At 50.3% G+C, this 14,599-nt stretch overlaps 1 protein-coding gene across 2 annotated transcripts; it reads left to right on the top strand.

Moving 5' to 3' along the window:
• Positions 1-418: 418 nt before the first annotated feature.
• Positions 419-12,902, top strand: Eif3d (eukaryotic translation initiation factor 3 subunit D). 2 transcript variants are annotated; one of them, XM_028778827.1, is made up of 15 exons: positions 419-554; positions 3,006-3,138; positions 3,397-3,442; positions 4,173-4,309; positions 4,849-4,934; positions 5,438-5,510; positions 6,852-6,964; positions 7,630-7,762; positions 8,413-8,560; positions 9,200-9,330; positions 9,850-9,935; positions 10,117-10,246; positions 11,812-11,954; positions 12,115-12,398; positions 12,781-12,902. In XM_028778827.1, the coding sequence occupies exons 2-15, from the start codon at positions 3,016-3,018 to the stop codon at positions 12,792-12,794; spliced, it is 1,647 nt and encodes a 548-aa protein (XP_028634660.1). In that variant the 5' UTR covers positions 419-554; positions 3,006-3,015; the 3' UTR covers positions 12,795-12,902. The 2 variants fall into 2 exon arrangements, with proteins under 2 accessions (XP_028634660.1, XP_028634661.1); XM_028778828.1 differs by having other exon boundaries at positions 443-554; positions 2,996-3,138.
• Positions 12,903-14,599: the final 1,697 nt, after the last annotated feature.

The following is a 14,599-nucleotide window of genomic DNA, read 5'->3' as shown; positions in this document are numbered from 1 at the left end:
AGCTCGGACCAGGCAGGTCATTTGCCACCCTGCTTTGGTGCCACAGGTAACTAGCACAAGTCATGCGCTGGGCCACCCTCCAGATAAGATTCAACCTGACCAACAACCAGGCTGGAGCAAGCGAGAGCGGCGGGGCATTGTGGGAGGCAGAGGAGTCGAGACGCGAAGCATTGTGGGACACCGCGGGGAGAGCTCCAACTCCCCGCCCCAGCTTCTCTCGCACCGAGCATGACCACGTTTCAGTTCTGAACCGCTCTGGGCGTCCCTAGATGCCGCTGACGCAATCACCTCACTTGTGTCTGGCACCTCAGAGGCGAGCGTGGATTTTCAGCCAAGAGCTGTGACAGACTTCCGGTTGTGTTTCACTTTACGGCTTGACGTTTTTCCGCTGACTAAGAAGGAAGTGGTAGTGCCATTTACGACAGCGCTGGTCGCGGTTTACGGCACCGGCCCCTGCGCGCGCATCTTCCCTCCTGGTCTTGGTTCCTCCGTGGCTATCGCAACTTTCTTACCGGGCCATCTGTCGCCATCCGGGCCCGCGGAGGCCGTTGCAGGTGAGCGGCTTGTTTCGTAGGGCCCTGCGGACCTAGCGAGCCAGCCTGGGCTAGGCGTGGCTTCTGGGGCTCCCGGAAGAGCCTTTACGTCCTCTCCTGTCGTCTGTGCCCCTCCGCTGGGCGGGGCGGGAACCGGCCTCCGGTGGTCCCAGGCACGACACTCAGTACAAGACACCGGACATTGTGTGTGGATCCCTCTCCCGATGCTTTGCTCAGCGCCGTGGGGTGGGTTGGGGGGCGATGTAGCCTCCTCTAGTGGTTCGAACATTCTTTCTGTGCTCCGAAATGGGTGACTGAGAGGAGTAAGTTCTAGCTCTGGTCTGAAGCGGAGCCCAGGAGTTGATGGCCTCGCTGTAGTGTCGACAGTGATCCACACTATATTATGGCCAATACAGCTGTCGCATCGTTTTCGTTTTCCCCTACCAGTTTCTTTCTGGTTCACATGTGCAGTAGCTGAAGGACCAAACCCTGCCCATCCAGGGTTTAGATTGAGCACGTCAAGCCTTGAGCCATCTTCAACTTGTGACAACTCAAGTTTACAGCTGCTTGTGGGGCAACTTATTGGGTATGGCTTAAAGCCCCAGATGGTCAGGCTGCCAGCTAGCTAGCTACAGTATAACCAGAAGAAGGTCAGGCTTAAGTAGACAACCTTGGAAACTGGTTTTGAAGTGATGGGCAGATGGACTCCTTAAGTTAAGCAGAGCTAACTTTGTGTCTCAAAACGGGGTGTGAGAGAGTAGTCAGCGGTGGTAAAGTGTCCGGCACAGCACCCTGACATCCTGGGGGCTCTTCATGTCAGCTGTTGGGAGGCCACCACACACCACCCCCCTGCCCCCACCCCCACGCTGTACTCTTTCTACAGCTTAGCATAAGTTCACATTTGGAGGGTGCAGCTCCCGGGTTTATTCCTTGTCCCTGTCACCTAACTATCATCAGCCTCCCTGTGTCAGAGAAGGAGGAGAGGTTACTGAGCTCTCTCCTGGTGTTCTGCAGTTGCTTTCCAGCCTTCAAGAGCTAGTGTGATGACTTTTTCTCTGGACAGTGTCAGAGGGTTTCTTGTGCGTGGTTTTTTTTTTTTCCCTTTGTTGTTTGGTTTAGTTTTTGATGGGAAGTGTCCAGCAAGCCCCTGGATTATGCAGCTATCAGTTTTTATGACTCTAAAATGAGCTGTAATGTTGGCAGTATACTATATACGGACTACGGGGCCAAAGCTACACTGCCTGTGTTCAAATTTCTAATCATCCAGCACTGTGACTTTTATTTTGCTGTGCCTTTATATTTTCACCCAGAAAATGGGGACAGAACTAGCTTCTGCCCCCACGGGGTTGTCTGAAGGGTTTAGTGAGCGTGTGTGCTGTAAGCTGTCAGCAGTGTCCTGGTGCTCCTGCTTGTGGACTTCTTGGTCCCTTTTGCAGCCTTTACCCACTGAGCCATCTCACTGGCTCTTATCCTGCTGCTTTTGCTCTACGGTTTACGGTAACCTTGGTCACCAGTGGTCCTTTTGTCTGGCCGAATGCACTGTATAGGATTTTTTGCTGATAGAAGATTGGAAGAACAGGGTCTAGTCGAGGGTTTCGAGGGGGGGGAGGATGGTTTTGTTTGTTTTTAGTCCTTTGTTTCTTAGGAGTTTTTGTTGCCGTGTATGCGCGTGAGTGGGAGCTTGGTGTGAATGCGAGCATGTGTGTGCCGTGGCATCCAGCTCTGGGGGTCAGAAGGCCACGTTTGGGGATCAGTTCTCACCTTCCACTTTGGTTCCACCTTTACCTGTGGCGCCATCTCAGCAGCCCAGGGATCTTTAAAACACTCAAGGCCAGTGTCTTTGTGTAGCTGAGTGGTAATTGTGTGGTGTGACAGCTATCAGGACTTTGACAACAGCTCTCTGATGTAGACTGTTCTTATTTTAGAGACTGGGCTTAGAGACATTTGCTGTTGGATGCTTTGGTGAAGGTGTTTCTGGGGGAATTCATCACATTTTTACCATCTTTAATAATTGGAGACACATATATCATTTGCTTTGCTAAGAAAAGACATGCCAGCCGGGCAGTGGTGGCGCACGCCTTTAATCTCAGCACTTGAGAAGCAGAGACAGGCGGATTTCTGAGTTCGAGGCCAGCCCGGTCTACAGAGTGAGTTGCAGGACAGCCAGGGCTACACAGAGAAACCCTGTCTCTAAAAAAAAAAAAGGAAAAGAAAAGACATGCCACCCCATCAAGCGGAAGGCGCACCTTCATTTTCAGAGATGTTCACCAAAAAAGAACCTGTCCTAGAATTAGTGAGACATAGGAAAATGTCGCTGCTCTTGACAGGTGACAGGAAAACCCTGTCCATGGTGCTTGAGAGAGAGGTCTCTGCTCTGTGTGCACCTCTGTAATGCAGCTTCAGTGAGGACTGGAGTGTTTGCGACTTGCCTGCCTTCCTTCTAAAGCTTCTCACGGTGCTAGTGTTTTACAGGTTTTAGAAGATGGCGAAGTTCATGACACCTGTCATCCAGGACAACCCCTCAGGTTGGGGTCCCTGTGCCGTTCCTGAGCAGTTTCGGGATATGCCTTACCAGCCATTCAGCAAAGGAGATCGGCTAGGGAAGGTATTGAGTCCCTTCAGCTGGGCAGCTACTCCCCAGCTCCCCATTTCCTGTCTATTCTCTTCATGGATATACTTTCTGTGGGGATACCAGCTAAGGAAGGCCCTGACCTCCAGAATGAGTGAGAGGCAGGGTAGCCACATGCAGAGCATCAGAGGTGATGCTGATGCCTTTTGTTGCCATCGGTGTCTGGGGTTTCTGGGTCAGCAGAAGCCTACTTGCCTGATCTGTTGTCTTCCTTGTCTTCATTGCCCCTAACAGGTTGCAGACTGGACGGGGGCCACATACCAGGACAAGAGGTACACAAGTAAGTGTCCCTCAGTGGGCAGCCCACATCTAGGCCTTGGGAAGGGCAGTACTTTTTTTTTTTTCTCCAGTAACCCCCACATGACAGTTTTTAGAAAGCAAAAAAAAAAAAAATAGTAGTGGTAGTTACTGGGAGTATATTCTGGAATACAGTGTGCACAAACCATGGTTTTTTAAGTAGTCCCAGGACAGCCAGAGACTCCTAAGTGCTACCATTTGCATTCTATTGCTTTGGACTTTCTGGAGCTATCAGTCCATGGACTCTTGGCTTTAAGGTTCTGGTAAGGGACAGCACTTTTCTTGGTGCCAGTTAGATGTTTGAAGTGGCTGCCTAGAGTACCAAGTTAAGGTGGATGAGGTCAGAAAGAAAGTCTGTGGTAGGTGATGGTCGTGTCCATGGCTCTGGGTGATGGTTGGAGATGGTGGTACAGCTCAGATTCTTACATGACCACACAGAGGTGAAGTGAGTTAGTAAGATTCTTGGGCTCTTTTGGTAAATTCTTTAGACCCAAGCTCGTAAACCTTAAATGTGAGCGTGAATCACCTGAGATCCTGTTTAAATACAGGTTCCCATCTGGGTCTGGGCAGGGTTGGTAAGTCTACCTATCTCACAAGCTTCTGGCCAGGACTTCAGATCAGAACCACACTTCAGAGAACAGAGTCCAAGCCTGTCGTGCACCGTGAGCAGTCTGTAGGCAGCACTTAGCGCACACTGTCACCTTTGCCTACAGACAAGTATTCCTCTCAGTTCGGCGGGGGAAGTCAGTATGCGTATTTCCACGAGGAAGATGAGACAAGCTTCCAGCTGGTGGACACAGCACGCACACAGAAGACTGCCTACCAACGGAACCGGATGAGATTCGCGCAGGTGGGCCTCGGCTGGCAGCCTGCACCCTGGAGCTCTGCTGTGGGAATTTCTGCTGCTCAGCAGCCGTCTTGGGAATACTGATGATTAGAAAGGAGGGTCTTACAGGCCTTTGGCCAATCCCAAGTGGCAGTTCAGTGACCAGTCGTATCAGAATAACTTGTAATGGGTCCAGGGATTCGGTGAAGGAGTTTAAATTTTTGTTCACAGTATTCAGACATCACACAGCTGTGCTGGGGACGACCCATTATCTTGCTGAATTGCCACATACAGCCTTTGTTAATTAGAGGGTTTGGTAGGGTGCCTCCTGCTACTTAAAGTTGCAAATTTAGCAACGCCAATAAAACTAGTAAACCCACATTAAAGTGGGAATGAGAGTCCAAGCTAACACAAGTCCTTCTCCTCTTAGCCCAAAATCTGTAGATGCTATAGAGTAAAAGTGAAGAGATGTGAAACTTAGAACTTCACATCCTGAACTTACTCTCAAGATACCATAAAGCTTGTCTCCAAGGGGTTAATGTGGGTCTCTTCCTGCTCCCTAGCGGAACCTCCGCAGAGACAAAGATCGGAGGAACATGGTGCAGTTCAACCTACAGACACTGCCCAAGAGTGCCAAGCAGAAAGAGAGGTGAGTGTCCCTTCCTACCAGGGTAAAGTCATGTTCCCAAATGGGCTGTATTCAGAAATCACAGAGACGGGGCAGGGATTGGCTGTCTGTCACTATTGCACAATAAACCTCCTAACCTATCGCTGTCCAAGACTGAGTAATGGCAGACAGGCAGAAGGTGGCTGAGGCGGACATTTATGCTGTAAAGCCATAGATAAAATTGAGGTGGCTCTGGGGCCTCTAGATTCTGGGTGCCTGGTTCCAGGCAGCACAGTGTGTGCTGTATCCCATGGGCCCGTGGGGCTGAGCACACCAGTCACCACACCCTAGCCTGGGCTGCCTTGAGAGTAACTGGGCTGAGTACTGGTTGGTACCAGTAGTCTGCCTCTGCTCACAACCCCATGTATCCCTGCATGGTCTCTGCATCTAAGCCCCCATGTTTTATCCTGGTAGTAGCCAGGAAGGATACTGCGATTCAGCCAGAAGCCGACACTGAAGGCACAGCATTTTGTCTGTCTTTTCAGAGAACGAATTCGCTTGCAGAAAAAATTCCAGAAGCAATTTGGAGTGAGGCAAAAATGGGACCAGAAGTCTCAGGTAGTGTGTCCATACTGGGACTCTGTTGGGAATTGGGTGGGTTTGTTTTCTTTTACCCTTAGAGATAGGAGTCATGCTGTACAGTTGCGTGGTCTCTCAGTCACCATATGCATACATATATGAGACCGTAGGTGTGTCCTGTAATCCCCATGCAGTCCTAGCCAACACCATATGCATACATATATGAGACCGTAGGTGTGTCCTGTAATCCCCACGCAGTCCTAGCCAACACCATATGCATACATATATGAGACCGTAGGTGTGTCCTGTAATCCCCACGCAGTCCTAGCCAACGCTGCTCTTTGCTGTCTCCAGATTTCTCTGATGCACGCATTTCATGTAGAATGGAGTCTTAATGTGTGCCCTTTGTTTACTGTGCCACTTTTAAGATCTGTCCCTATCGTGGCCTGTGTTAGTACAGTCTCTTCACTTTTTCTTCATGTTTGTTAAGGATTGGATCCAGACACCGTTAGAGATGAAGATTTGTGTGCACTGACTTTGTCTGCATGCGTCTTACGTGTGTCCCTTCATGGGCTGTAACTCGCCTCTGGATTGCTTTTATGGGTTGAAAGTATCATTTTTAAGCTCTGTCAGGCACCTGGTAAGCAGGGTTTTCAGCACGCCGAGCTTCCCAGAATTCTCCATTTACATGTGACTGGATACAGACCTCAGGTGTAAAATTTGCAGACATGGAGTCGACTATACTGACACCCTTTTGCCCAAGATGGTTCCTTGTATGGATTGCCACATTTCCTTTCCACTTTGGCAGTTAGGAATAACACTGCCATCTTTGTGGGAGCTCTGAGCATAACAGACATGAGCAAAGGTGGAGTTGGGGCTAGGAGTATTGCCAGCAGCAAAGCAGCTGCCTTTCTTTCATGCACAGAAACCCAGCTTCCTCCTGGGTGCTGTAGGGGTGATAAAACGGTGAAGGTGCCTTTGAATTAGCTGCTTGTTGTGTCAGGCATGTGCTTGACACCCTGAGAAGCCCCATGCTGAGTTTCTGCTTCCTTCTCTGAGCTGCCACAGGTCACACACCCAGCTTAAGAACAGCCAGGACCAGGCTGGAGAGATGGCACAGCTTTTAAGAGCGCTGGCTGCTCTTCCAAAGGTCCTGAGTTCAATTCCCGGCACCCATGTGGTGGTTCATGATCTGATGTCCTCATCTGGTATGCAGATGTACATGCATCAGAGCACTCATACATAAAATAAATACAGTAAACAAAAATAAAAAAAAAAAACCAGCCAGGACCATGATGATTGCGTGAATGCCCTCCCCATGTGACTCTGTCGTTTGCTGTTTGCATAGGATATGAAGATCTCCCTCTGTTTCCTCTGCAGAAACCTCGAGACTCCTCCGTTGAAGTTCGCAGTGACTGGGAGGTGAAGGAGGAGATGGACTTCCCTCAGCTGATGAAGATGCGCTACTTAGAAGTGTCAGAGCCTCAAGACATGTGAGTAGCTTCTTCAGTGGTACCCACACCCTTGAACATGTCTCCCTGCTGGGGATCAGTGTCTCCTTAAGTCCTAGCAACTCCAAAGCAGATTTGAAGCCACTTAGAGTGCTCTGGACTAGTGGGTATGTTTTTGAAAAATCAAGACCCACTAAAAAGATGCATTAAGTTTACAAAAAGTCCCAGTTTCTTTCTACTCTTGGCATCCGAAAAAAAACACAGTAGGTTAGTGACTAAGCTCTTGGAGCAGGAGAGGCATGACAGATGTTAGGAGACTCCATTTTGTGCAACCATGTACACCAGAGGGCAAGGTCATAGAGCTAAGTCATTGAGCTTCAGCCCAGAAGTCCACCCATCTGGGTGCCTGTATAGTGGGCAGTTTCCTAGGGATGGGTCACTGTATAAGGTCTTTTCCTGTGTTCTGCAGAGGAACATTGGGAGCTACAAAGACAGGAAACTAAACTAGCACTAAAGATCTGTCTCTTTTTCAGAGACACTAATGCCTTCCTGTGTAGCTGAGATTTAAACTTGCCATCCTCCTGCATCTGCCTCCCTAATCCTGGGATTATAGACATGCACCTTGCAATGCCAGGCACGCCCAATAGACACAACTTGTGATCCCTGGCAGAGGTAGGGCAGGTCTCTGATTTCCCCTCTCCCCTCAGCGAGTGCTGCGGAGCCCTGGAGTATTATGACAAAGCCTTTGACCGCATCACCACAAGGAGTGAGAAGCCGCTGCGGAGCATCAAGCGCATCTTCCACACCGTCACCACCACAGACGACCCTGTCATCCGGAAGGTGTGCACCCTTTGCCCACTCTTGGGAATGTTGCTGAGGCCTCAGAAAGAACAGGACATGAGATGTGCAGGTGTCCCTCAGTATTCACAGGGTTTGATTCAGGACCACCACATGGATACCAAAAGCCATGAGTGTTCCAGTACCGGTGATGTGACTTACCTGTCAGCCCTAGCAAGCTTCCATGTTTTGGATCCTTCCCTCGGATCCTTCGGATTGTTCACAACACCTAAGACACTGGATACTACCGCATAAGCAGTTGTTACACTGTCGTTTGAGGAACCTGGCAAAGAGAAGGTGTACATGTTTATCAGACACATTCTCCCCCTGAACACGTGGTGACTTGGCTGGTGAGTCCCCACAGACCCAGCCCGTAGATGAGGACCATACTTAGGATTTGATGGAAGCTTAAGTGTGTTTAAGTGGGGCATGCCCAGATTCTAGCTCTGCCAGAGCCCTGCTGCCCTGGAGCCTCAGCTTTCCTACCTGCAAAGGCAGAGGGATGGCTCGGCTGGAAACTAGTGAGTGGCCCTGCTTCCTCCACAGCCTGCTGCAGTGACTGAGCAGCCTCCTCAGGCGACCAGCGTGTGTCTTCCTTCCCAAGTGACCTCAGCGTCCTCAGTTCACTCTCTTGTCTCTCTCCCTCCTTTCAGCTGGCAAAAACACAGGGCAATGTGTTTGCCACAGATGCCATCCTGGCCACACTGATGAGCTGCACCCGCTCCGTGTACTCCTGGGACATCGTCGTCCAGAGAGTCGGCTCTAAACTCTTCTTTGACAAGAGGGACAACTCTGACTTTGGTAGGCATGAATGTTGTCGGTTCAGAGTAATTACTTAAGGATGAGCAGTGTGTTGATCCCTCCCGTCCTCTAGAGGCCAGTCAAAGAGACCACTGCAGTGCTTCTGTGGACTTCAGCTCTGAGCCCTCATACCACCACTGTGGCTGTGTGTTACATGCATAGAACTGTCTTCTTACTTCCTCTCTTCTTCCTCTTCCGCTTCCCAGTTATGAACTATAAAGAAAAATGTGTGTGCATATATTTTATGACATGTGTATATAATATACACACTGTCAATGAGTCACTCACAGAATTGCAGCTTGAAAGCAAAGCAGTCTGATTCTGTTTGAGTATCCAGCCTCATTTGTTAAAATGCCAAGAGAGACACATTCTCTTGAGGAATCCGGAAAGAATGAGAAGGAACAACTGGCTTTCTTACTATGTGACTGGTGTTTTTGGGTCACACCTAAGGTTTTCCATGAGCCGCCCACCTCCCTGTGCATGCCACACCCTGGGGGAGTCCTCTGTCAGCAGAAGGCAGTTCTTTGAAGATGGGTCCCTATAATCTAGGTCCATACATCTCCCCATGCTGCTGTGGGCACTGCCAGTAGTGGCTCTTGGCTGCGTGAGCATGTGACATTCATCCTTGGGCTTTTCCAGACCTCCTGACTGTGAGTGAGACTGCCAACGAGCCCCCTCAAGATGAAGGCAATTCCTTCAACTCACCCCGGAATCTGGCCATGGAGGCCACCTACATCAACCACAACTTCTCCCAGCAGTGCCTGAGAATGGTGAGGACACAGGAGCAGATGGCACCCCTTGCTAGGTTAGGTCCCTGCTGCTGAACCTCTGCTCTGCACTAGATGGTGGTGTTAGGTTGGCCAGGCACGCCCCCTCCTGATAGCAGGGATCTGAGCCACGAAAAAGTCTGTGTGCTCGGGCATATTTCCTCTCTGTGGAGGAACTAGTAATGCCTGTGTCACAGAGGGACTGTGGAATGTCTTTGGATAAAACGCTGTTCCTTGCCTTGAGGATGTGGCATTGAACAGTAGTTCCACCTTTTACCATGATGGGGGAAGAAGGAGGAAGGTCGTTGCTTGCTGTTCTGTTAGCTCAGCAATCTACCTGTGGCAAGAAAGGAAGTGAGGAGTGGCATGATGGCTTAGTGGAGTGTGTTGGGCTTGATCCTTAATACACAGTGAGCCTCCACCCTCAAGGACAGAAGCACCTAGCCAGGGCCATCAAAAGTAATGCCGGGTCTGCTGACTTGAAATCAACCCCAGCTCCTGAAAGCTTTGTCACTTCTGTAGGGGAGAGAAAGATACAATTTCCCCAACCCAAACCCATTTGTGGAGGACGACATGGATAAGAATGAGATTGCCTCGGTTGCTTACCGGTATGTCGACTTGGGGGGGAACAGGGCGGGGAGGGGGGGTGCAGTGTGACCAGGATTGGAAACCAGTCGTCTAGGCTCTGAGGGTGTGGCCAGGATTGGAGCGCAGACCCTGTCCTGTGCTATCTGTGGTGGTCCATCAAAAGATGGGTCTTGTAGTTAGTGAGCCTTGCTGTCCTTGTAGTTACCGCAGGTGGAAGCTCGGAGAGGACATTGACCTTATTGTCCGCTGTGAACATGATGGCGTCATGACTGGGGCCAACGGGGAAGTGTCCTTCATCAACATCAAGACGCTCAATGAATGGGACTCCAGGGTGAGGCACCCTCACAGCTGTGTTCCTGCAGTGTGTAGTGGGGTGGCTGGAGTAAGCTGGCTCATTCCTGTTGGGTACTCACACAACCATTGTGGGTGCAGGGATAGCTCAAGTTTCAGTGCTGACAGAGTGCAGCAGTCTAAGGTGGCTACTTCTGTCTTCAGTGCTTTCTATTCATTCTGGCTCCTATTGGCTCCTGCAGTCTGCACATCTGATCTTGAGCTCACCTCGTCTTTGGAATCACAGTCACTCTGACCTCTTTCTTTACTCAGCCTCACTGCCACCTTATGATCTTCATCCAGCTCTGTCACTGCTGACCTCCAAAGACTAAGATCTGGACAAACACGCACACACAGTCCTCTTCCCATTGTCCATTTCCAGTGTGGCAGGACCGTCGGGTCAGGCGCCATCCTTTCTCCCTGGCTTTGTGTGTGGCGCCCTGTATTAAAGCGGAGGGCACAGAGGTAGCTGTTGCCCCTGCCCAGGATAAAGAATACTGGTAAGGACAGCTCTGCAGCCCAGGCAGCCTGTGATAATTGGCTTGCTATCAAGATATAGCTTAGGGAGCCATTGTCTTGGGGCCAGTGGCCTTCTAGTACTTCTTGTATTGTGACATCTGTGTTTCCTCACATCCCCGCCCCTATCATGAATGGGGTTTGCCCTGGTGGACCCTTAGGGTAAGTCCCCCATGCAGCTCATGTCCCAGAGTATTTTTTCAGTGTTCTCATGTCTCACAAACACATGACAAGAAACTTAATAGCTTCAAACAGCACCTACAACTGGGCTTCAGTGGGCAGATGTCCAGCATGTCTATAGAATAGAGTGTGTTCCAGAAGAAAGTCTGTTGGCAGTTCATTCTGGACGTTGCAGAAGTCAGGTCCTTGCGGAGGTCCAGCTGAAGTCCCCATTCCTTGCCAGTTTTCAAACACCCCTTCGCCCCCAGTCCATCCCCACTGTTACCTTTTAGCTCCTGCTCACTGCAGTCCAGGAATCCAGGCAGTTCCCGTCTCACTCTGGGGCTTTTTCATTATCTTCTTACTCCATTTGGGAGTCTGCTAAGGGAGTCTCTCTTCCTGTGCCTGTTATTTAGTATCTATCTTCTGTCTGACCGCTGTCTACCCTGTTCAGTTCTCTCTGCGTGTAATTGTTCCCAAGATGGTGTCAGGGCTCTTCAGTGTCACAGTACTCTAGCAAATTTTAAGGGAAACAGAATCTGTTAGCTGCTGTTCTTGGAATGCTGGGGACTCCCTGCCTTCTTACCTTGGCCCCACCTCAGGCCGGCCTACCTGCCCTCGAGAGTCAGACCATCCTTCTATGTTTGCCATGTCACAATGTGAAGCCCCTTTTCACCGCACAGCACCCGTGCCACTGAGTTGTACTGTGTCACTCGTCACCATTGGTTGAGGGGCTGCTGTACAAAGACGGCTGTGTCTTTGTTCTTGGGTCACCAGTCTACCTCTGACTCAGACGTACTCTGCCCTGCCTGGTGGTCCCTGTCTTTCATAGGAGGCCCTGGGGACCCATGGGAGGTGCTACCATCACCAGTAACCAGCTTTCTTGTGCAGCATTGTAATGGTGTTGACTGGCGTCAGAAGCTGGACTCTCAGCGTGGGGCTGTCATCGCCACTGAACTGAAGAACAACAGCTACAAGTTGGCACGGTGGACCTGCTGTGCTTTGCTGGCTGGATCTGAGTACTTGAAGCTCGGGTGAGACTCCTGTGCAGGTGCTGGGGTGGGCCTGGATCCAAGGCTGCTCAACCCCTCTGCTTTGGGAGAAGAGCAGACCAGGCATTACCCTGGTACTGACCCCAGGCTTTTCCATCTTTTTGTATGGCCTAATATGACCACCCATCCTTCTCCCAAACAGGTATGTGTCCCGGTACCACGTAAAGGATTCCTCACGCCATGTCATCCTAGGCACCCAGCAGTTCAAGCCCAATGAGTTTGCCAGCCAGATCAACCTGAGCGTGGAGAATGCCTGGGGCATCCTGCGCTGTGTCATTGATATCTGCATGAAGCTGGAGGAGGGCAAGTACCTCATCCTCAAGGACCCCAACAAGCAGGTCATCCGAGTTTACAGCCTGCCTGATGGCACCTTCAGCTCTGAGGAGGATGAAGAGGATGAGGAGGAAGAAGAGGAGGAAGAGGAAGGTAAGAAGAGCAGGCCTCTAAGCCTGGGGTGGTTTTAGGGCTGGTGAGGAAGCCAGGCTAGCTCTGCAGTCACCTTCACCTTGGCAGCACATAGAGAACTCCCTAGAACTTCATGTGGGATGAGTGGCACTCAGATCAGCAAAGGGTGCCAAGGAGAATGTCAATAGAAGGCATGGGTGGCTTTGAGAAGAACCAAGGCCATATGGTCAGTTAGACCACCTGAAAGCCTCTCTGGTGGCTACAGAAAGTTACTGAGCCCTACAGAGGTTAGGAGGGCTCAGCAGAGGAGGCCTTCCGCACTCGGGTTTCTTGAAGGTCCAGAAGGGAAGGATAAGTCACATCATGGGGTGAGGCTCATTTTTCTTCATTGTTTTTCTTTCAGAGGAAGAAACTTAAATGAGGCGGCCTGGTGCCTGCGTGTGTTGCACCCAGCTGTGCTTGGGCAGCGTGTGTCCAGCTCCTGTTCTCTAGCAGATGAAATAAAATTTAAATCCTTTTGGTTTCTTCCTTCGTCCTGTGCTCCCATAGTGATCTACAGCCCTTCCTTCTCCCAGCAGCCCCTGGGAGAGAGATATCAGAGCCAGCAGTTTGTGTGGTCTTGTGGCTACTGATGACTGGTTCTGTCACTGCTGGAGCACTTAGAACTGCACTCTATGGAGAGTGAAGGCCTTGATGTTAGCTTCAGGACCCCATGACAGGCCCTTTCATGCACTTTGAGATGCCTTAGGAAGGAGAGCCCTCACAAGAAGTCCTGTTACCCAGTGGTTCTCAACCTGTGGGTTGTGACCTCTTTGGGGGTTTAATGACTTTCACAGAAGTTGCCAAAGACCATGGGAAACATGTTTACAGTGTGATTCACAGCAGTAACAAACACAGTTACAAAGTGGCAATGAAATCATTTCAGTTGGGGTCACCACAGCATGAGTAACTGTATAAAGTGCTCCAGCCTTAGAAAGTTTGAACCATGCTTTCCCTAGCATGACCTGGGTGTGCTTTCAATGCTGTCTCCAAGGGCAGGGTGTGATTGGGAGGTGGCCCTTGAGGAAGACTTCTTCAGAGTGTCTGCTGGGTCGAGATTCTAGTGGCTTACAAGGTTGACTTGGGATGGAGAAAGCCTCAAGGCAGTCTGCACAAAGCAGTGTGTTTAAAGGTGTGTGGACTGAGTGCCTTCTAAACACTTCAGTAATCGTCCTGCCCAGGTAATTGCCCCGGGCATTCTCACCTGCCCCTTCACTGGAGTGTAAGTAGAAGCAGAGCTGTGTAGACAAAGAAACAGTTGGGATTACCTTCCTAAAGAGCCACGTTTCAGCAACAGTTGAGCTTAAAGCCAGCAAAGGATGCTAAGCTTCATCCTTGGGTGTTGAAAAGCTGAGCAGAAACCTTGGGAGTTTCTAAGAATCTCAAAGAGTGGAAAGAACATAAGTATGACAAATGTCTTCAGCTTCAGGACTGGACCAGAATCCAGGTCTCTTGCAGGACCATTGGTCCAATCCACCTAAAAAGCTCCTGGGGCTCTGGGCTGCGGGCTGTAGGTAAATGGTTGGGAACCCTGCAGCATCTCAGCCAGGCTTAGGGTTCCTGACCAGCATTCCCTTTACATCACCAAAGGCAGACCAACTTTCTAGTTCCATTTGATACCTGACCGTCTTCTCCACAGTATGAAATGCTCTGCTTTATGTTTGGTGAGATACCTTGTCTAGACAGGATAGCTTCAGACTAAACCTCCTGTGGGCTGAGGTCTCCCTAGTGACAAATGAAAGTTTATGTCTGGCCCCGGGGTGGGGGGGGGAGTGGTTTTTTGTTGTTGTTTTGTTTTGTTTGTTTGTTTGTTTTGGTGCGGGCTCTAAAGAAAACACCAGCATTCCTGGGTGTGGTTTCTTTCACCAGGACAATCAGTAAGGTGTAAATTTCTAAGGGCAAGTGAGGGAAACTGTAAGTGGGCGGGGTTCCAAATAGGCTTCCAGAAGCAAGGCTCCCTTTCAATGGAAAGCAGCTCCAGCCACGCAAAGCTGGAAAAGTCCTTCCCAGATGTTTTTCCTAAGAATCCTCGGCTTCTGCATCGCCTTGTGAAGGTCGCAGTCCTTCCCTCCAACAGGCACATAGTATTCTAACCAGGTGAGTAACTCTTCCCAAGGAGCCAGCCTCCTTGGAAATCCTCCTTCCCACACAGGGTTACAATTTGAACCGCTGGTTTGAGGATT

The sequence above is a fragment of the Grammomys surdaster genome, unplaced genomic scaffold (genome assembly GCF_004785775.1).
Source record: "Grammomys surdaster isolate TR1022 unplaced genomic scaffold, NIH_TR_1.0 342, whole genome shotgun sequence".
NCBI lineage: Eukaryota > Metazoa > Chordata > Mammalia > Rodentia > Muridae > Grammomys > Grammomys surdaster.
The sequence above is the reverse complement of the archived record's forward strand: the minus strand, read 5'-3'. Positions and strand labels throughout refer to the sequence as shown.

Bases quoted from the DNA above. Each gene is read 5' to 3' on its own strand.
- Eif3d (XM_028778827.1), top strand. From the start codon at position 3,016: ATGGCGAAGTTCATGACACCTGTCATCCAGGACAACCCCTCAGGTTGG. The intron at 4,935-5,437 runs GTGAGTGTCCCT...CTGTCTTTTCAG, and splicing joins AGTGCCAAGCAGAAAGAGAG to AGAACGAATTCGCTTGCAGA. The intron at 8,561-9,199 runs GTAGGCATGAAT...GGGCTTTTCCAG, and splicing joins GAGGGACAACTCTGACTTTG to ACCTCCTGACTGTGAGTGAG.